This window comes from Aspergillus brunneoviolaceus, assembly GCF_003184695.1.
Source record: "Aspergillus brunneoviolaceus CBS 621.78 unplaced genomic scaffold BO95scaffold_1, whole genome shotgun sequence".
Taxonomy (NCBI): Eukaryota; Fungi; Ascomycota; class Eurotiomycetes; order Eurotiales; family Aspergillaceae; genus Aspergillus; species Aspergillus brunneoviolaceus.
In genome coordinates this window covers 775450-794194 of record NW_020290731.1, presented here as the reverse complement: position 1 = coordinate 794194, position 18745 = coordinate 775450, and the positions used below count along the sequence as shown (strand labels likewise).

Sequence of the window (18745 nt, the reverse complement as noted above, 5' to 3'; positions counted from 1 at the left end):
TTTCTCTTTTCCGTTTGCCGTCTTCTTTTTACATGGTTTCAGGATTAATTGATTTGCTCATGCCTTACCTAAATCCATCCATATATGCAGCACTCAGCTGTGGCTGCAAACATTTTACAGGAACCAGAAATATGACAGTACAAGTTCCCTGAATGTGTGAAGCCGGCTGTGCACTGCACTGACACCATTCGCACACTAGTCGTGTAACTGGCGAAGAATACCAGGCACGGTGATAGGAAGAGGGAAGACCTATGTTCACTTCGCTGGTCTGCTTTCATTCACAAAATAGTCTCTCTATATCTATCAAACACCGGAAGCAGTCTTCCCATGCAGAATCACTAATGCTTCACAAATGGCGTGGTGGTATATGGGTAAGCCACGACGAAGCGAGAGAATGTATACACAGAGAAACTGGTATCAAGCAAGCAAACCAAAAACAGACCAGGAATAAGGTAGTGAGTGGGTTGAAACAACAAGTGAAGGCTAAGTAAGTAAGGTGTGGGGGTATCCATTTCTTGCAAAACGCCATGATGATGATGTGACACACGCTTGTAAAAAGCAGAAAATCATGAAATTGGGGGGGGGGGGGCATATTGTCCGTATTCTCTTCTTTTGCGTTTGATTTTCTTTTCTTTTTGTCTTCAGGTTGTGGGGGTGAGGTTCTTCGTCTACTTCAACTGGCCCTTCCGGATTGCGCCGTAGCCTTTGGAAAATAATTCGTGTATCTCGACCGAGCGGCGCGGGGTCTTGGTGCCCCCGTCAGCGTTCTCGATCTCTTCGTCTTCTGGTCCATCACCATCACTCTTGTGGGGATGCTGCTGGTAGCCTTCTTTCAACTCCATCTCTGTCGCGACCGGACCATCATTGGTCTTCGCGGCGGGTGAGACCATGACTCGCGGCCGAGCCAGCAACTCCCGGACTTGTCGCTCCTTGGCTTCCATCTCCTCCTCCTCCCGTGCCAGTTCGAAGCTGGATTTCTTCTTGCCGTGGTCCCAGCCCTGTTGGAGTTCCGAGGCCGCGGCTTCTTCAAACCGCATGCGGATGTCCAGGTCCTGCTCGTATTCCTGGAAGACGTCGACGTCTGTAGGGAAGAACAAGGCCCGCAGGGCGGAGACGGTCATTTCAAAGGCCACCACGCTCACCACCGTCACGAGCAACACGGCCCAGAAAGCTAGGTCGTGGCCCGAAACGTTGACAAAATTTCCGAGAACATGGTAGATGCCGTCGCCGGAGGAGGGGTTGTACCGCACGTCAAGGATCAGGTTCCACAAGAACCAACCACCGACGGAAATGATCCAGACCGCCAGAGACATGTAAGTTTTGTTGTGTACTTCAAGCGCTTGAAGTTTCGTATTGATGACAATGACGCAGGCGGTAAAGGTGAGGAGACCGGCGGAGAAGATGTCGCTTCCAGTATGGGTAAACATGACTTTCTCGAAGAGACTGAACATAAGGAAGTAGATGATCATGGCTTCACAGGTAGCCATGAAAGTCCAGCCGATATATAATCGAATGTTGAACCCTCCGTGGCGTTGACCTTTGGTGTAGAGTTCTGGCACGGCGAGGAGGGTGGAGGCGGAGAGATCCTTAGTAAAAATGCCCAAGAAGATGACTGCAAGTGACGTGAAGAGAGTATTGAACATGCTCAGACTCCAGGACTCGTAAAGACTAGTACCTGTATAGCCATTCCAGCGCTGGTAGAGAGCTTGTGTGAGATAGAAAAGCATTTCCTTCCAGAAAGTGCCCAGGGTGTACTTGCACACGCGGAAATAGTTCCAACGGCCGTGGACAAGGAGAAGCTTGAGGAGGAACCGGAACTGCGCAATCGAATAGTCGGATATACGAGCGGCTTGAAGCCCTTCCTTGCCAGTGATGCCAATGCCAACATGGGCTTCCTGGATCATGGCGATGTCGTTGGCACCGTCGCCGATGGCCAGCGTCACGCTGTCTTTGACTTGCTTCCGAATCGACTTGACCAAGAATGCTTTTTGCTTAGGGCTGGCACGACAACAGATCACTGAATCGACTATGATGGCCAGTCGGAAGAATTGCGCTTCCAGAGTCTTGTCGGCTTCAATCATCGAGAGGGTCTGCCCATCCACGACCACCACCGAGTGAGCCACGGTGCCTTTGGTGATGTCGGCGGTGGATTTGACAATCGAACGCTCGACCTCCCCTGTCTCGTGATCCAGGATCACCAAAGAAGAATAGTCTTTCACAAGGCGACATGAGTGTCCAACATTGATCGCCGTCTCACGCTTGTCACCAGTAAGCATCCACAACTTGATGTTGGCTCGACGCAGTTTGTCGATAGCCCCGGGAACGCCCTTCTGAAGCTTATCTTCAATGGCTGTGGCACCTGTAAGCTCAAGTTGATCCTCTATCTGTTCGCCAACCATCTCGATCTTCTCCTGACGTTCAACAAGGCTGGTACAGGCTTCAAGATAAGCCTTTTTCCAGCTCGTGTACGTATCTTCATCAAGAAACCGGTGACCGTACAGAAGCGTCCGAAGTCCTTCGGTAGCGAAGTCGTTGAGATGCTGGAAACATCTTTCGAAGACAGCGGTCTCGTTCACAACAAGAGCTTCCTCAACCAAGTCTTCTTCCTCGTTATCATGCACAGAACTTCCCGAATCCGATAACGTACTAGATGCTCGTTCCAACTGGGCAGATGGTCGGGGGCTGTAGTACTCAGGGTCGTTGCCACGCGTCAGGAGACCACCGTCAGTTTCCCGATCGCGGAGCCAAACATCAATACTCTCCCGCAGCGCCGAAACAGGTTCTCCAGTCACGCTTGACCGTCGTCTCGACATGCTCGGCCGGCTGAAGCTGGTCCGGAGACCGCTATCCTTGCGGCTATGATATTCGCTATTGCGCCGTATAACCTGATCAGCCTCGGCGGCCTTCCGCTTGCTGGCGCGCCTCTCAATCTCCACTGCTTTCTCTTGCGCGAGGGCGGCACGCTTGAGCAAGCGCATGACATGGCTATCCGCTCCCTTGCAAAACAAGCAGATGCGTTGGTCAGGCATTCGAACCACAACCGACATGCGTTTTCGGGCGCTGGAGAATTCGATGATATCCATGATCTCATAGACCTCGTCACATGCGGGCCCGTCGAGGCCGTTGGGGTAGGTGCGGATTGTTAAGGTATTCGGTTGCCGGTCACGAACAAGATATCCAAGCTCCTGTGCAGCCATGACCAGCGCTAGCTCATCAGGAGAAGCCGCTTGGAAGGAAACGTTACCTTCGTCGTCATCCTCGGGGATACATGTATGGCACAATGCCATGGCCAGTATAAACATCTTAGCCTTCCGCGCAAAGACTGTATAGGGCTTACGCTGGATATATCGAAGCATGTCTGTGGTCCGATGATTGCGCATAGAGATACCAAGTCCCTGCAGCCCGGTTGCTGTTGACATAGAGGACCTTGGTGGATGTCTCCTAGCCTCGGAAACATTGGACTTGCGACTGAGTGCCTTCTTCCCTTTGGCACTGCGCTTTTTGTGGATCAGTTTGGTATGATCACCGTCCCTTGCTGCTTCTTGAAGAAGGTCAAGGTCATGATACCACGCAGTGCCAGCAACACTCATCTTGCGAAAGCGCATCGAGTTGTTCGTCAATGTGCCTGTCTTGTCAGAGAAAATGTAACTGACTTGACCCAGCTCTTCGTTGATGGTCGATGTGCGTGCTTCAACTGGGGTGTCTGTTTCAGAATCATACATGTCGATGTCGGTATTCAAAAGAAACATTTGAGCAACTTTGACGATTTCCATACTCACGTATAATGAGATAGGGATCATCGTGTTGAACATAATGAGGAAGGAGGTGAAGATAGGTCCGATGTCCACGCTCGCTTTATACAGGTACCATGATTTCGATTCAACGTCGTCGGACCAATACTTGTAAGCGATTGTGCACGCTACAGCCAGAACTACAACGAGCGTCACGATCAACATGACCACCCGATTGACTTTTGCCTGGAGCGATGGAGACTTGATCCGAGGGTTCTTGTTCGCGTTCATGCGAATTTTGCACTCCTCTCCTGTGTAGATGACCATGCCGATCGCCCTTTCCGTGTTGCGCATGATGCTACCGCGGTAGAGAACTTCAGTGTTGGTTAGTGGCAGTTTCTCGTCCGCGGCGACCGTGACATTGCCATCGAACTTATAGAGGTCGAGGTTGGGATCCTCGACCGCGAAATGTAGAGCGGTACTGCAGATACCCTCCACAGAACCACATATCTTTGCTACCGGCTGCAAAGGCTGCTTGTTCTTCAAGTTCGTCTCGCCATCGAGAGCCATGGTTTCGATATAAGCAACGCCATTCGGCCCGTCCGCATGGAGCAGAACCATATCCGCCGGCACAGGCTGGTCGCGCTCCAATTTGATCACATCGCCCACTTGAATATCCTTCCATTTGATTGACGTCCAATCTTGCACGTCGCTGGTCACGGAGACGTTGTCGTTGGCAGAAGCCGGATGGAAAATTCCAGCATTTGGACGCAAGACAAGGGCATTCCGATTGTTCTCTTCCTTGTCCAGGCGATAACGGCGCCAGTCATCAAACCCTTCTTTACCCATAGAGATACCGACGAAGATAAGTAGCGGAACAATCGTGGTGTAGGTACCAGTGGTACTCAGCCCAGGGATCATTTGCAGGATGGCGACTATCAGGAAATAGAAATTCGCAAGCTTGGTGAATTGGGCGAACAGTTGGCGGGGAAAGAAGCTCCAGAAACTGTATCGGCTGGAACGGATGGAGTTCCCCAAATACGGCTTTCCGGTTCTCTCATCCACCAACGTTTCTGTGCGGGCAGGAATGAGATCGATATGACGCCCGTCTTTGCTTGGGGGGATCTCCTTGATGCGGAGTATAGATTTGCGAACTGTCTCGGCTATCGTCTCGATACGAAGCTTGAGCGTGGCAATCACAGCTTTGCGCTTCAGCCACCGGTCGTATGAGAAGGTCGTGGAAAGGTGTCTACCATCTTTCAGGTTCTCCGAAGGCTCCGAGTAATAGGTTGTGGATAAGTCCAAGTTGGCATCTGAGGCCGATCTTTGCATGACCAGCACCTCCTGTTTCTCATCTGCCAGCGCCTGCCCGCTTTCGTTCGCCGTTGCTGTCCGAGCAAGACCATCTGCTGAAGCCTCGACCTGCTGAGGGCTCACAGGCAAAGCGGTACCTAACTCGATCGCGTCGGGAGAAGTAACGGCCGACTGCGACTCGATATTCTTGGCAAAAATTGTTCGTCGCAGGGAGTATCCACGGTGGCGGGACCTTGACCGACTCCCAGATTCAGGACTCTGCGGGGACGGGGGGGACAATGCAGAGCGCGGAGACAATGGCGAAGTGGCGCTTGAATTGTCCGCGAGGTTCGTGTCAATGGTCAATCCCCTTGAGGCTGGTCGACGATCCCAATTGGACCCTTGGGCCTCGTCCACCGCAGGGCGTTCTAGGTCAGTCGAGAATCGAACATGATGTTGCTGCGATGGTCGCCGACCTGCATCGGAGACGGCGCGGGACGGCGAAATCGAGGAGCGGCTGGGAGTTACATTTGTTCGGGTGGAGGGTATCTGCAGGGATTGGCTTCTGGGGAGCTGCGAGGCGGGGGTGGGACCGTCTGTTGGCGAACGCCCTTGATTTGTTATCGTTGGCTGCTCTGCAGATGTCGCTTCCCGTGGAATGTGTTTTGACTCTGGTGATTCATGATTGTCGGGCATGGCGAATGGCCGAAAAATGCGATGACCAGCAATCCCGCTTGTCCACTGATCTCTCTCCTGCCAAACTGCTACCACCTGATTTCAAATCGGACACAGAGCAGTCAGATGCTATTGTGGGACGACTCGGTTGTACTGCGCGGATCGGGAAACACAAGGTAGTCAACAGCTGGACTCATGCTTTGGCCTAGATCCAGCGACTTAGATATTCAGATGATCAACGTCGTAGGCGGGAGACGTCATATGAAACCACCGATATGGAAGACCTAAAGATTAATGTGGTATGTACAGTGCAAGCGACCTCTGGTGTTGTGGGTATATATAAGGTCAGCCGTAAGATGGTTCGGTGACCGAAGATTTGGCTGTGAATGGTGGGGGAAGGCGAATGCGACGGATGAAACGAAGCAGAAACGACTGTGGGGGTGGAGTATCACTGTGAATCAATCCCGGTGAAAGCTCGTAGATGACACGGGCGGGGGATGTATAAACCAAAGGCGATGTTGATGATAATAAACAGTTTAGAAGAAGGAATTGGTCTGGATGGAAAACCAGAGGAATGAGTAGGAAACGGCGTGGTCAGTCTGTAAACCGTTCAGGGTTTCCGCAGGCGGCGAGGGACAGGCACTGGGCAAACAGGTATGATGTCCCAATGTGGGTAAGTGACGAAAAAGTGAAAGGCAGAAAAAAGGGGCCCTGGAAATCAATTAAGTTGAAAGCGGTCACTCTGGCCGAAAATAGAAGAGCCGCCGCCACTGGCTGATAATCTACCGATAAGACTGCACGCAGGTGAGGGAAATGTTCACAAGGGCGAGGAGAGGAGAGGCAGAAGAAGGAGGAAAAGCAGTTCAATTTACAATGTTGTTTGTAGGTACCTTGCCTGCTAAGCGGTGAGGTTTGAAAGGTCAGACAGAAGAAGGATGGAAGGAGAGAAGGAAGAAGGGAAGGAAGGGAAAAGAGAGCCAAAGGACGAAATGAATATTAATTAATCAATTAATTAATTTCCTCAAACTGGCGATAGCAGATTTGAACGAACCTTGAATTCGAATGCGGAGGCACCTTAATTGCTGCCCGGCCATTCATCGGTCGCTTCTCCGCCCTCGACCAGAACCAGCCAAAGGAAGCCTGAAGGGCCACGCAACCACACTCTCCTGCACTGCCCTCCCCTCTCCCATAAGCTATTAATATTCTGGTTTTGTACGAGTACGTTGTTAAATACATTACTTGAGCCAGAATGTGCCCCTCGTCAACACCCCGCCTGGCCTACAAGTACTACATAGTATATATATATTGTGGTATCTCAATTAGGTAATATATCTACTCCGTAAGTAGTGACTCCCTAATTGCCCAATACCAAAGTACCAGAATCTTAGGGCTTCCACCGAGCCTTTCACTCGTGGCGAAAGAAATGGCGGAAGAAAGTCGATTCATCCATCCATGGCTAACCCCCTCCATCCAGAAATTTCTCCCATCCCACCCACCTTTCCATGGGTCCAAACACAAATGACTGGCAGTTGGAGCCTGGTTTTTACGTAGGCTTCCTCCCCCCCTTCCCCGGCGCGGGTGGGCACATGTGGTGGCAACAGGAACTCGCGCGACGTTGCCTAGAACCAGGAAAAGACAAGAAGAAAGTTAAAAGGGTGGGAGGGTGGAAGAAGTAAGAGAGAGCCTGAAAGCCTGCAGTGAGCAGGGAAGGGCGGGGCAAAGACCGACCATTCACCAGTCTACTATCATCTGTCCCTGTCATGCGGCTGCCTACTGGTTTGAGTTTATGGAAGGTTGAACGAACACTTACTATGAGTAGACAGAGTGACAGACAGACATGACATGGATCACTATTCCTCATCATTAACTTACAGTGGAGCCTAACCTAGTAAGAATGTGTTTTCTGCCTCCCCAGACCATGGCGAATACAGTCCGAAACAGGAAATCCTCCGACCCGCTTGGGTGACATTTTCCCCCACACCCATTGACCATGCCTTTGATATGTAACTTGTTGAATAAAAAAAGATAGTGGCGAATATCCATGCTATTCTTGACTGCGGTCTTCATCGTGCAACCCGTGGTCTGCTATCTCGAAGATGATACACTGCATCCATTACAAACGCAGGCTTGATGGTGCAACTTAGCTATTATCTAGCGCACTTCATGGTTTTTGCTCTTGTCAATGGTTGGCATGCTCACGTGATATTGTTCGCTATGACGTCATGTCACCAGCATCTGAGGTCGTGCTTGGCCTAGACTATCAGTTGTGCGAGTATGTCAAACATCTGAAACAAGAACGCCGTGAGCGTCGATATGCTATTGTCTTGTGCTACACCGACTAGGAGATATTACATGGTGTTGCAATCATACAGAGACAGAATCCTTAGTCAGTTGCATTTGTGCCAATTTCATGCGGTCGTCCTCATGACATAACGGTGCTCATATTAATGCAAGAAAAGCAATGGCTACAGACTTAAAGCGATTCCTAGACGAAACCAATTCGGTTCGCCCCCATCTTCAACAGTATGCTACCTCCTGTCTAGTAGCGGGGAGGCGCTCCGTAGCCAGGGTAGCCTCGTGTAGCCCCACCAGGCGACTGTACATACCCAGGTTGGTTGGGATGCGGAGAGGAAGCGCCGTAGCCGCCACTATAGCCTTGACCGTAGCCCTGAGGGGGACCTTGACCCTGACCTTGGCTGGGCGGGTATGGTGCCTGATTGTATCCAGGTCCTGAGCCGTACTGTCCGGGAGGCGGCTGGTTGTAATTCTGGGCGGGAGGCTGGTTGTAGTTATAACCACCGTACTGGCCACCTGGAGGTCCGGGTGGCGGAGCACCACTACGCCCGGCGGCCTTTTCATCTTTGGTGTCGTATGAAGAGTCAATAGCACCGAGCATCAGTTTGGCACACTAGAATTAAGTCAGTCAATGGCGTGTAGTCAAGATGGTATCTCATAGGCACTCACCCAGAGTTCGCGAGTCAGATGCACTGGGGGATTAGCCCGTGACATTTCATCTTGCTCAACCTCGAAGTCTATAGGCTCAGTTAGTGTATCATACCACCATAGCGAGGCCACAACATACTTGAGGTGCAATCAATCAAGGAGCCGATTCGAGGATCTTCGTCCAGAGAAGCGAGGAAATCCCGGGCCTTGGTGTCGTTTCCGACCTGGGAAAACTGGAAGGAAACGGCCCCCTGTCCATACTGAGTGCGAGAAACTTCGTTGACAGCATAGCCAATGGCGTTCGACACACTGTCCAGAGGCTCACCGGCCGGCTGTCCATCGGTAATGGTGATGATCAGAACAGGTTTCTGGAGTCGACCAGCTCTGGCCGGAGTCACCACCATAGGGTCCAGGACTTTGTTGCGTAGACTTGTACCCAATGGTGTAAGACCCTGGAAGCGGACTCGCGAAACGAGGCGGCTAACATCGTCTGCGTTGCGAATGCCATCGCCTTGCTCAGGTGAGTTCATGAACCGCACCGAGATACCATCATCATCAAAAGTGGAAGCGGCCGAAGCAACGACCTCAATGGTCGAACGCAGTTGTTCCTTTCTCACACCTCGTTCTTCAAACTCCATGGAGCCACTGTCATCCACGTACAAGATAACATCAAAGAGAGCCAACTTCATGATATCCATAGCCACTTCGGTTGGGATGTTAAGCTCATGAATCAGCTTGTTCACCTTGAAGGGTGCATCGTTGGACAGAGCCTGAACGAGCTTATCAAGTCTTTCAGGGTGGTAGAAGCTTTGAAGGCGTTTCTCTTGAATAGTGCCAATCAACAGCTGTCGGTAGGCGGCGATCTGCTGATCCGTGGCACGAGCCGGAGTAGGGGCACCCCCCGAGGGACCGTACGCAGCTCCGGGAGGCCCACCCTGCTGGGGAGGACGAACGGGTCCGCCAGAGTAAGGCGCATTTTGAGGAGGGTAAGGTTGACCCTAGAACATCAGACTCGGTTAGTACGGATTACGATCCTGAGTAAACGTGCGCTAAGACAACGGGATATATGAAAGAAACTGAGAACGCATGTGTAGAGAGATGGGAACCAATGTGTACTTGAGCTGTAGGAGGTTGAGAGTACTGGGGGGCGGCTGATCCGTAGGGCTGACCCTGGGGTGGGGGAGGCGGGGGCCGGCCATAGCCTTGCTGTGGCTGAGTATACTGTCCATACGGCTGGTCCCGCGTGCTATAAGGTGACGGTTGCGCGTAGCCTTGGGCAGGAGGCGCGGGTACACCATAGAGTGCTTGTGAATAAGCCTGGCCGTAAGCCTGAGGAGCCGGGGACGGCGATGGATTGGCCGGTGCAGAATACGCGGGCTGGGAACCGGGGTAGGGCGATTGGCTTGTCTGATAAGGAGGTTGTGCTCCAGGATAGGGCGACTGAGGGCCAGGTGAAGGCGTGTGAGCCGGCTTGTTGGGAAGAAGTGATGGAGCTCCATATGCCTGATATTGTCCCGACGGTGAGGTTGGATAAGGAGACTGAGGAGGTTGGGTTGATCCAGGACGGAGCTGGGAGGGGTGACCGTAAGGGTCATAGTAAGGCCGAGACATGGTCGAGAAGTTGCGCCCGAGTGCCCGGACGACGGCGAGCAGGAAGAATATGAAGGTTGGAAGAAGGTAGAGAGCGGGCGACGGTCGAGTGAAAATAAGGATAAGAGGGGCACAGAGAACAAGAGGATAATTTAGGAAGATGGTGGAGTCGTTTCCAGGCTCTCGTTCATTTGATGGTGATTGATGGGTAGATGGGTAGAAAACTCCGGGAGGGTTGGAGGAGGGGGGGGGGGGGTTGGGAAAAGAGCAACTCAAGAAAAGAAGTAAAGAACGAACAGTTAAGGAAACTTTTAGCTTACCGGACCACCAGCGGGAGCAGGCGAGCCTGAGTAAGCCTGATACTGCTGACCCTGTTGCTGCTGAGGATTTTGCTGTGGTTGCTAGGAAAAGACTGCATCAGCTTTGGGGGAGGAAAAATGAGATTACAGGAGTCCAGAAAATGGGCAAACTGAATCAATGATGCTGATGATGATGAATGAATCATGGATGCGTGAGGGGCAACGGGATTAGATTAGTCACTTGCGTAGGGCGGACTCACATATCCACCGGATGCTCCTCCAGGCTGCAGCGAGCTTGGAGGTCCTCCAGTGTAGCCAGTGGGTGGTGCTCCTCCATACACACCACCACCACCAGGCTTGTTGGTATTCCCGTCGGCTGGGCGGTTCATACCGTTGGCGATCTTCGATGCAAACTAGAGAGGAAGGAAGCAAGTGCAGAGTGCAGTGGTTAGTTCGAGTTCATGTACTGTACACCACGAAAGCAGAAGCAGGTTGACGTGTTCGAAAGCTGATGCAGATGATTGCAGGCCGAGCTTTGGGATGAGCGGGGCAGCAACGCGGGGCAGTCGAACAACAAAATAAATTGAGAAATGGAAGGACGGGTGGGACAAATGACTTAAGACTCGAACTTACCCCCATAATGAATTTGATGGGTTACTCCGATATTAATATCTGACTTTGGTTCTGGGGTCCCGGAGAGGAAAGTGGTGGTGATGAGAGGAAGAGAGGGAAAGGTTGTTGACCCTGCAGCTGGCTGTTTGATATAATCTGATGATGTCGTCAGAGGGGCAGGAGCGGAAGAGGAGTGAGTAAGGTAAGGTAAGAGGGGGAAAAAAAAAGGAGAGAGTGTTCCGGGCTCCAAATGTTCACAGCCACATCTCAGATCGAATGAGAAGCCGCTAAGTCAACACTAAGGCTGCATCAAGCCTTAGACGGGGCTTAGTCGCTTCGTGTCGAATTGAGATGACGACCGGCTGATCTGATTCCACTTCTTACTCTCCAGCTCTACTACTCAGATGTACTGTACGTACCTACAGTCAAAAAAACTCAGCCTCATTCAAAGTCTATTGAATTGCCCTCACTGGATTGCGCAACTAGTCATTGGTGCCTATAGAGTTGATCGTGCCCGTCATGGCATAAGGCTGCGCTGCATCCAGAATATTCTACTCCTCCTACAGAATACATCATGTTTACCTAGTGTGTGTACCGGGACCACAATATACATGGTCCAAGCATAATAGCTGGCACATGACCTGCCAGTAACGAAAATGCCAGTGATCACAATCTCATTCAGCACAGACTGCTAAAGTATCGAATCAAGCAAGTGTAGGATGGTAATACCAGCTGACTGAATTTTCCCGGGAGTTTGCTTGTCAACCTTCTATTACTCGTGTGTCATGCAGACAGGCTGCATGGCTGCATGTAGGTGGGATGTTTGATTATCTGATGTCTTTTTTTGTAGGCAAATTCGGCCCCACCCGATCGACCTGCAGTCCTACCGCAGTCCATATCGATCTATAGCAAGCATGATAAATCATGCCTCTAATCGTCTCGATCTCACTACACTATCAAGTAGATCCAGGAACAAAGTCGAAGGATACATCGAGAACTATTTTTCAGCTGAGAATATCAAGCACGATTAGAAAAAATTAAAAACAAGTGCCACTGATGTCATGGAATATCCTGACCCAACAAAAGCCAGTGGGAGAAAAACAGAGCTCCATGATCCTGCATCTTGCTTCTGATATCGCCATCACAGCCTTTTCTTTTTCTCTCACAAGCCCGAGAAAATTTATCATAACACAAGGCAGGACTCCAGCCAAGCTGGAAAAGTTTCAAGTTTTCCGAGTCACATGTGTTGTTTCCTTAACACGCTCGATTCTAAATTCGTGTTCCTTGCCGGATTTGTAGGGGGTCAACACATTAACACTGCAACAGGCAGGTAGTCTCCTAACCCGAGTCCATCCCTTGCATCCAGCATTCCTTACCTGAAGCCAGTGCTCCATCCCGTTCAGAACTTTGTCTTTCTCTTCACATCAGAAAATGCGCCTTCCCTCTTCTCCTTCTCTTTCTCCTCCTCTTGATCTCCAGAGTCTCGCCCTGTCTACTCTTCGTGCCGGCTGATTGAGTTATTGGATTTACCTGCGTAAGTCAAGGTCCGCAGATCCTATCTACATGAGCCTAACACATGAACATCCAGCGCATCTCAGCCCGATACAGAGGAACCCGAAAGCACATATCTGAAAAAGAGAAGCACGATGACACAGAAGGTCCTCCAAGTCGGGATCCTCACCGCAGACGAAGGCGCCCAAGCCATTCAAGGAATCTACCTTCCTATCCTTACCGCTCTTACCAACACATACCAAGTAGCTGCCATCTACAATGCTCCAAAAGGTGATACCAAGCAGACGATGAACAGCACCAGGAAGCCTTACACCAACGGCCATTACATCAACGGTCACACCAACGGTCACACCAACGGTCACACTAACGGCCATATCAACGGCCATCACGCAGATGGCACGACCATAGCCGATGGCCATGAGAACCGAATCAAAAACATCAATCATGCATCATCCGCCGAAGAGATCATCTTCGACCCATCTATCCAGCTGATCCTCAACTTCATGCCCAACGAGTATCACGAGATCTACACAATAGCGGCTCTGGATGCTGGCAAGCACGTCATGGTCGAAACACCCGTGAGCCTGAGCATCCAAAGTGCACGGCGCATTATTGAAGCAGAGAAGCGTGCCCCCAATGGTGCTAAAGTGTTTGTGGCATGTGCGCGACGCTATTCCCCTTGTATCGAGGAGGTCTTCAGGAAGGAGGTTGCGTCCCTGGATCGCATCTATTACGCTCGCTGCCGAAACATCGCGGGCCCTAGCTTGGCGCACACGGCTACCGCACCGCGGAAGAGGCTCTGGACTGCCTTGAATGGTGCAGCAGTATGTGGATTCGCATCGGAGGAGGATAGGAAGAAGGATAGTGGCCCGCAGCTCATGCACGGTTTGCTGCAGGAGATGTTCTTGGGACAGGAACTGACCAAAGAACGTATCGCGCTCTGCGAGTTTCTTGCCTCTCTAGGCTGTCATGATCTGGGCTTGATGCGCGACTCGCTTGGATTTCCCGATGCCATCTCGAACATCTCTGTGAACGAGCCATACTACTCGGCCTTGTTCCATTATTACAGTGGGCGGAAGGGCGAGCACCCATTTACCCTGATGTACGAGACGGGTACCGATGCCGTGCCGCGTTGTGATGCACACCTTGCAATCTATGGTGACACAAAGACTGTCAGCATTCAGTATGGTCTGCCGTACGCTCGTGGTGTGCCTGTGAAGGTTGTGGTGGAGACGGCAGATGAGAATGGGGAGATGAAGAGAACTGAACGTGTGAGCGGGTGGCAGGAGACCTATGAGGCAGAACTCAAGGCGCTGCACGCCTACCTCACCGAAGATAAGATGGCCAAGACGTCCGCCGGCGATGGGCTTCAGGATCTGAAGCTGTTTTACCAAATCTTCGAGCAGTACGATCGGCAGTGTGGCACCATTCGGACTCCTCTGGGCTAGGCAATGGAAATTGGCAACACGCGCGGTTATACTCAGGGTGGGATACTGTTTTAGCAGGAAAAGTCTCACATGTAAGGAATAATATGCATACTTTAAAATTTGCTGTTTGTTTCGAAGGCGAAAGGGGGAGTTGCATCAGCAGCAGATTGACCGAATTTCTATTTACATGCTTCCAAAGTGTCTAAAAAGACCTCTCTTCTTTTTCTCTGCCAGCCAATGCAAGACATGTCTCATGAATAGAAGTTAAAAAAAAGAAACATGAAGAATTACCGTTCCGCATCACTACCGCTTGCCCTTCTTCTTCTTCTTGTTGGCGCCACCACCGCTCTGAGGCTTAGGCTGGTTGGTGACCGCAGTCAACTCCTCACCCTTGTCGTTCACAACACCGCCCTGTGTCCGCTCCGCAGCGCGCTGCTTGCCCTTGCGACCCTTGGGCCGGTAGTTCGAGCGATCGCGCAGAGGCAGCCAGCGCTCCGGGTCGGGGGTCTTACCCGGATCGTAATCCTTGGGCAGCCTCGACTTCCGGACCCGCTTCTTCGCCGCACCGCCGTCTTCCTTAAGGTTGGCAGTAGCTGAACGCTTGCGAGCGCCCGCGATCGCAGCCGCGGCCGCGGCGTTCGCACCCGACGAAGGCGCGATACCCGCTTGTTCGAGGCCAGCCAGGTCCACCTCGGCGATCAGGTCCGCAACGGACGGGAGCTTGTCGACCAGGGATTCAACCTTGGCGTAGTCGATGGGGGCCTGCGCGGCGACGTAGCCGGCCACGGCGAAGTTGTCACCGGTGTTGGACTGGTAGAGAGACTTGAACAGGTCGCCGGCCTTGGTGAGGTCGGAGGTGTCGGTGGAGTGCAACAGGGAGGCGGCGGCGGCGCGGAGGAGGGGAACGGGCGGCGGTTGGTTGGCGCCTTCCCGCTGCTGCTGCCAGTAGGCGGCGGCCTTGGCCAGTTCAGAGCGGATCTGGACCTTGCGGCCCTCGAGCTTGTAGAGGGAGAGAAGCACACTCAGAACGCCCGGGTTAAATCGAACTTCCTTGTCTTGCTCGGAGATGGACTCGTCGAGGAGTTGAAGGGTGGCCTCGAGAGTGGTGATCGCAGAGGTGGTGTTGCCCGCGCCGACGTAGAGCTGCACGGCGGTGAGGGCCAGGCCCATGTCCTTGGGCCGTTTGTCCAGCGCTGCTACGATGGGCTTGAGCGCTTTCGTGCCGGATTCACCTTGGGCGTGAGCGGCGGCGTTGTACACCGAGAGGAGGTTGGCGCTCGGTTCTGTGGAGGGGTAGGCGGCTCGAGAGAGGGCCTTGGAGGTGGAGCGGATGATGCCGTCGTATTTGCGGACAAGGAGGTCGGCGGCGTGCGAGTTGCCGATCGTCAGGTGGCTCTGATAGTCGAACAGCTTGTCGCTCTCTGTCGAGTCTGGGATCTCGTTGAAGGCCTTGTAGAATGCATAAGGGTTGGCCGAGGCGCCGCGGGCGAGGGTGACATTGGTTTGTGCGATCTTCTTCGTCGAAGCTTCGTGAATACTACGGTCGGGTAAGCTTCAATTTGGGATAGTTTGACCAGGGAAGGTATGCGCACTCCTTGACGGAGATCTCCTCCAAAATGGACTGAGCCTCCTCGGACTTGCCTTGCCGAAGCAGAACGTACAGCTGCTGCACAGCAATTGGGAGTAGTTCGGCGTCTCTATCCTCCGGGGTGAGATCTTCTGACGTGCGGCACAGTTCTGTGTAACGAGGAGGGGTTAGCAATCGTTATCGCCTCTGTATATCCTTTCTAAACACGAACCCTTTGCTCGCTTCAGAAGCAGTTCTCCTTGCTCGAATTCGCCCTTCGCTATGCTCAAGCATGCAGCATTGTACACGGTTTCAAATGCCTCCAAATCATCACGGGTCGGTCGGTTATGGCGAACGAACTCGGGATATCCCTTCCACTGCAGCTGTGCATCCGTAGCCCAGGCATTGATGCGCAGATCGTTTTCCTCGTTGGTCATTGAGGCTCCATCTTTCGACAGTTCTTCGTATAATTCGGCGGCGCGACTGAATCTCTCAGCGCGATAGCTCTGTGATTTCGCAAGTTAGAGATTAGCACCTATTGTTGAGGTCAAGGTATGAAACACATGCAAGGGTAACATACGGCTTGAGCTTCCAAGTGAGTAGCACCACGGTTGCCAGTCACCTTGGATACTACTTCTATGGCCTCCTCCGGCTGGCCTGACTTGTAGAGGACATAGGCATACTCCAGAGCGGCCCGGGTCTTCAAGCCGTCACCAGCTTCCTCGAACACGCGCAGACAGTCAGCGTAGCGGTCGAGTTTTGTCAGAGCGATGACCTTGATATGCTGGGCATGCTGATCGGCTCTCGACTTGGCTAGTGCAGCGTTGGAGGACTGAAGGACTTCTTCGTGGTCATCAATGGAGGCTCGTTGTAGCAACGAACTCAATGACTGAGCAGCCATGGCGATGCCGTGTCAAATTAACCAACGTGTCACCCGGGGTGTGATTCGCAGTAGCCCAAGATGGGCGTAGTTTTTGAGGTGAGATAATATCAAAGATTTTCCACTCAAGCGGTTCTTATGGAGTGTATGAATCTGAAGAATAATGAGCTGGATATGCTTGATCTTCCAAGTGGCCAGTCCAAGCTTGTGAACCATCTGTGCGGGAGTGTGATATTTCCATATCGGGGAATTCTGCACTAGAGGCTTACTTAGGCGGCCGTAGCCCATCTCCCCGGCCTTTCCTCCGACCATCATAATCATGCGAGGACTCAACATCAGGACATTGATAAATGCCAGTCCAGCTTTGTGGGATTGTTGACAGCAATGCTTCCTTACAATTCAAGGGACGGAGGCGAAAACATTCAGTCTGTGCCAGGCATACCTTACCACTTCATCAATTCAATTCCCCCCCCCACAATAGCAATACTATGTGACTGCTGTGGCTCTCAGATAGTCCGCCTTCACTGCTTTTGACGAGGTTCTAGACCAAATGCCCCTTACTTTTCAGGGTCACTGAATGTCAGACAGACCGACATGCTTATCCAGCCTATGGTTCATACGCATTCTTTGAGTTGAGACTGCTTAATTAGAGCGAGGCCATCAGATTACTGCGTGGCGGCGCGCACAGACAACAAGAGCCAATCAATCGGTTCAGATCGAAGAATTGTATTTCTATTATTATTTTCAACAGCTGTTGTCCGACACCATAAGAACAATAATAATCTCCTGCCCACCAAGCGAAAAAAAAAGACTTGTGGCCATGAAGCACATGACTGACTTGAGGACGTCAGGCGAGGAGGCCGGAACAAGACATTGTCCGGATTGTCCTCCCTACCCGGGGCGCTGTTTGCGATGATCCTACTTCGAGTTGCAACGGGCGCGATTAATACCACCGACCTTCTCTCTACTCATACAAGGGGCCCTGGACACATAATCACCCTACACTCAGGTACTGTAGCAATGTGTTCTTCTCTAGAGCAGTGTACAGTTTACCACTCGGCGCTGCTGACGCTGCTAGAGTCCATAATAGATTCCTCATGCGGAACGCTATCTAATCGCTGTTATGCGCCGGCGATTCGTCATCAGCAATCCGTCGCCCCCGCCGTCCGTTTTAGGCCCTTCGCCCCAAACGGAATGCGCGTCAAATACATGGTTGTACCCAGGGGTTGTAGCGGTGCGGCCACATTAATAGGAATAGGTGGGGGGGAGGTTGGGGGTGGAAAGTTAAGTGGGAGAAAGCTGTTTCTTTCCCTCCTTCTCCTGTCCCGGTTCCATCCTATCCATGTGTACTCTGCCACCAAGAAAAAAAAAGGGAAAAAAAGACAAAGACAAAAGGGCAAGCTGACCATCCATCCCATCCTACGGTGCAAATGTGCACTGTGCAATGGGGCAATGGAGTAGGATGTTTGGGGAAAGCGCAGAAAGACCCCTAATTCAAGAACGTAACCCTGGGGAGACTGTCACCTCAGGGAAATCTCCTAGCACTGGTCTCTAGGCCGATCGGCCCCTGTGGACAGTGGGACATGTTGTGTGGCTGCTCCGTCCAGCAGGTGTGCCCTGATGGCTTGATGAATTCTCATTCGATAGACCACTGGACAGCAGATGGATCGGTCTCCATCCGCTACTCTCCAGGGCCTTAAGGAAACCAGACTGGCCCATAGTCGATCCCTGGGTTAGCCATTCTCCGCCCGGCCATGATTTGTTTCGTCCCTCAGTCAGATGCGGCCATTTTCTAGCCGTGCGGTGCTTGTTCTTGCTGCAATGGTATTTCGGGGCCCCGTTGATCGGCTATCAACCTTCCCACTCCATATCTTCTTCCACTAACCTGACGGTTAACCGGGCCCAGGGTTGACGTTGTCGTCGTCGCTTTCTTTTTGACCTTCGTCATCCCTCTGCCGTCCTCGCCTGTCTCCGACGCTGCCCGTCATTTCCTCCTTCATCGTTGCGGATTTCAAGGATCGTTTGCTCTTTTCTCCTTCCTGCCTCGATTGTTATATCCTGTGTTTCCGCCCTCGCCTTCCTCTTCTCCTTTGCCGCCCGCTCCCGCCCTCCCATCTGGACCAGGCCTCTCCTGCCATATTCTCCACCGTTCTACCTCTTCCTCTCCCACTATCACTGGAGCATCGCGATGGTCTTGCAGTTTCATTGCGGCGTCT

At 52.2% G+C, this 18745-nt stretch overlaps 6 protein-coding genes across 6 annotated transcripts; 2 read left to right on the top strand and 4 right to left on the bottom strand.

The window, feature by feature from the left end:
- Positions 1-248: 248 nt before the first annotated feature.
- Positions 249-621, bottom strand: BO95DRAFT_437765 (uncharacterized protein). The gene has a single exon (XM_025585356.1). It carries the CDS (start codon positions 510-512, stop codon positions 339-341), a length of 174 nt encoding a protein of 57 aa, XP_025448118.1. The 5' UTR covers positions 513-621; the 3' UTR covers positions 249-338.
- BO95DRAFT_8119 (aminophospholipid-translocating P4-type ATPase DNF3) lies at positions 581-5997 on the bottom strand. Its single transcript, XM_025592235.1, has one exon. It carries the CDS (start codon positions 5718-5720, stop codon positions 669-671), a length of 5052 nt encoding a protein of 1683 aa, XP_025448117.1. The 5' UTR covers positions 5721-5997; the 3' UTR covers positions 581-668.
- Positions 5998-8238: 2241 nt separating this feature from the next.
- Positions 8239-11170, bottom strand: rfeF (putative transcription factor RfeF; the record flags this gene model as incomplete). Its single annotated transcript, XM_025584766.1, has 7 exons — positions 8239-8607; positions 8664-8731; positions 8782-9640; positions 9759-10211; positions 10553-10633; positions 10792-10944; positions 11165-11170. The coding sequence occupies 7 exons, from the start codon at positions 11168-11170 to the stop codon at positions 8239-8241; spliced, it is 1989 nt and encodes a 662-aa protein (XP_025448116.1).
- A 1183-nt stretch (positions 11171-12353) lies between these two features.
- Positions 12354-14374, top strand: BO95DRAFT_437760 (Gfo/Idh/MocA family protein). The gene is made up of 2 exons (XM_025585355.1): positions 12354-12677; positions 12732-14374. The coding sequence occupies exon 2, from the start codon at positions 12790-12792 to the stop codon at positions 14101-14103; it is 1314 nt and encodes a 437-aa protein (XP_025448115.1). The 5' UTR covers positions 12354-12677; positions 12732-12789; the 3' UTR covers positions 14104-14374.
- BO95DRAFT_437759 (signal recognition particle subunit SRP72) lies at positions 13995-17047 on the bottom strand. Its single transcript, XM_025585354.1, has 4 exons — positions 16230-17047; positions 15882-16155; positions 15675-15819; positions 13995-15619 (listed from the first exon to the last, which is right to left on the bottom strand). The coding sequence occupies exons 1-4, from the start codon at positions 16548-16550 to the stop codon at positions 14386-14388; spliced, it is 1974 nt and encodes a 657-aa protein (XP_025448114.1). The 5' UTR covers positions 16551-17047; the 3' UTR covers positions 13995-14385.
- A 217-nt stretch (positions 17048-17264) lies between these two features.
- BO95DRAFT_7277 (uncharacterized protein) lies at positions 17265-18035 on the top strand. Its single transcript, XM_025592178.1, has one exon. It carries the CDS (start codon positions 17442-17444, stop codon positions 17988-17990), a length of 549 nt encoding a protein of 182 aa, XP_025448113.1. The 5' UTR covers positions 17265-17441; the 3' UTR covers positions 17991-18035.
- The last annotated feature ends 710 nt before the right edge of the window (positions 18036-18745 follow it).

Coding starts and splice junctions, on each gene's coding strand:
- BO95DRAFT_437765 (XM_025585356.1), bottom strand. CDS start 512: ATGGATACCCCCACACCTTACTTACTTAGCCTTCACTTGTTGTTTCAA.
- BO95DRAFT_8119 (XM_025592235.1), bottom strand. CDS start 5,720: ATGCCCGACAATCATGAATCACCAGAGTCAAAACACATTCCACGGGAA.
- BO95DRAFT_437760 (XM_025585355.1), top strand. CDS start 12,790: ATGACACAGAAGGTCCTCCAAGTCGGGATCCTCACCGCAGACGAAGGC.
- BO95DRAFT_437759 (XM_025585354.1), bottom strand. CDS start 16,550: ATGGCTGCTCAGTCATTGAGTTCGTTGCTACAACGAGCCTCCATTGAT. Junction 16,156..16,229: donor CTCACTTGGAAGCTCAAGCC/GTATGTTACCCT, acceptor GCGAAATCACAG/AGCTATCGCGCTGAGAGATT. Junction 15,820..15,881: donor GCTTCTGAAGCGAGCAAAGG/GTTCGTGTTTAG, acceptor CTCGTTACACAG/AACTGTGCCGCACGTCAGAA.
- BO95DRAFT_7277 (XM_025592178.1), top strand. CDS start 17,442: ATGATCCTACTTCGAGTTGCAACGGGCGCGATTAATACCACCGACCTT.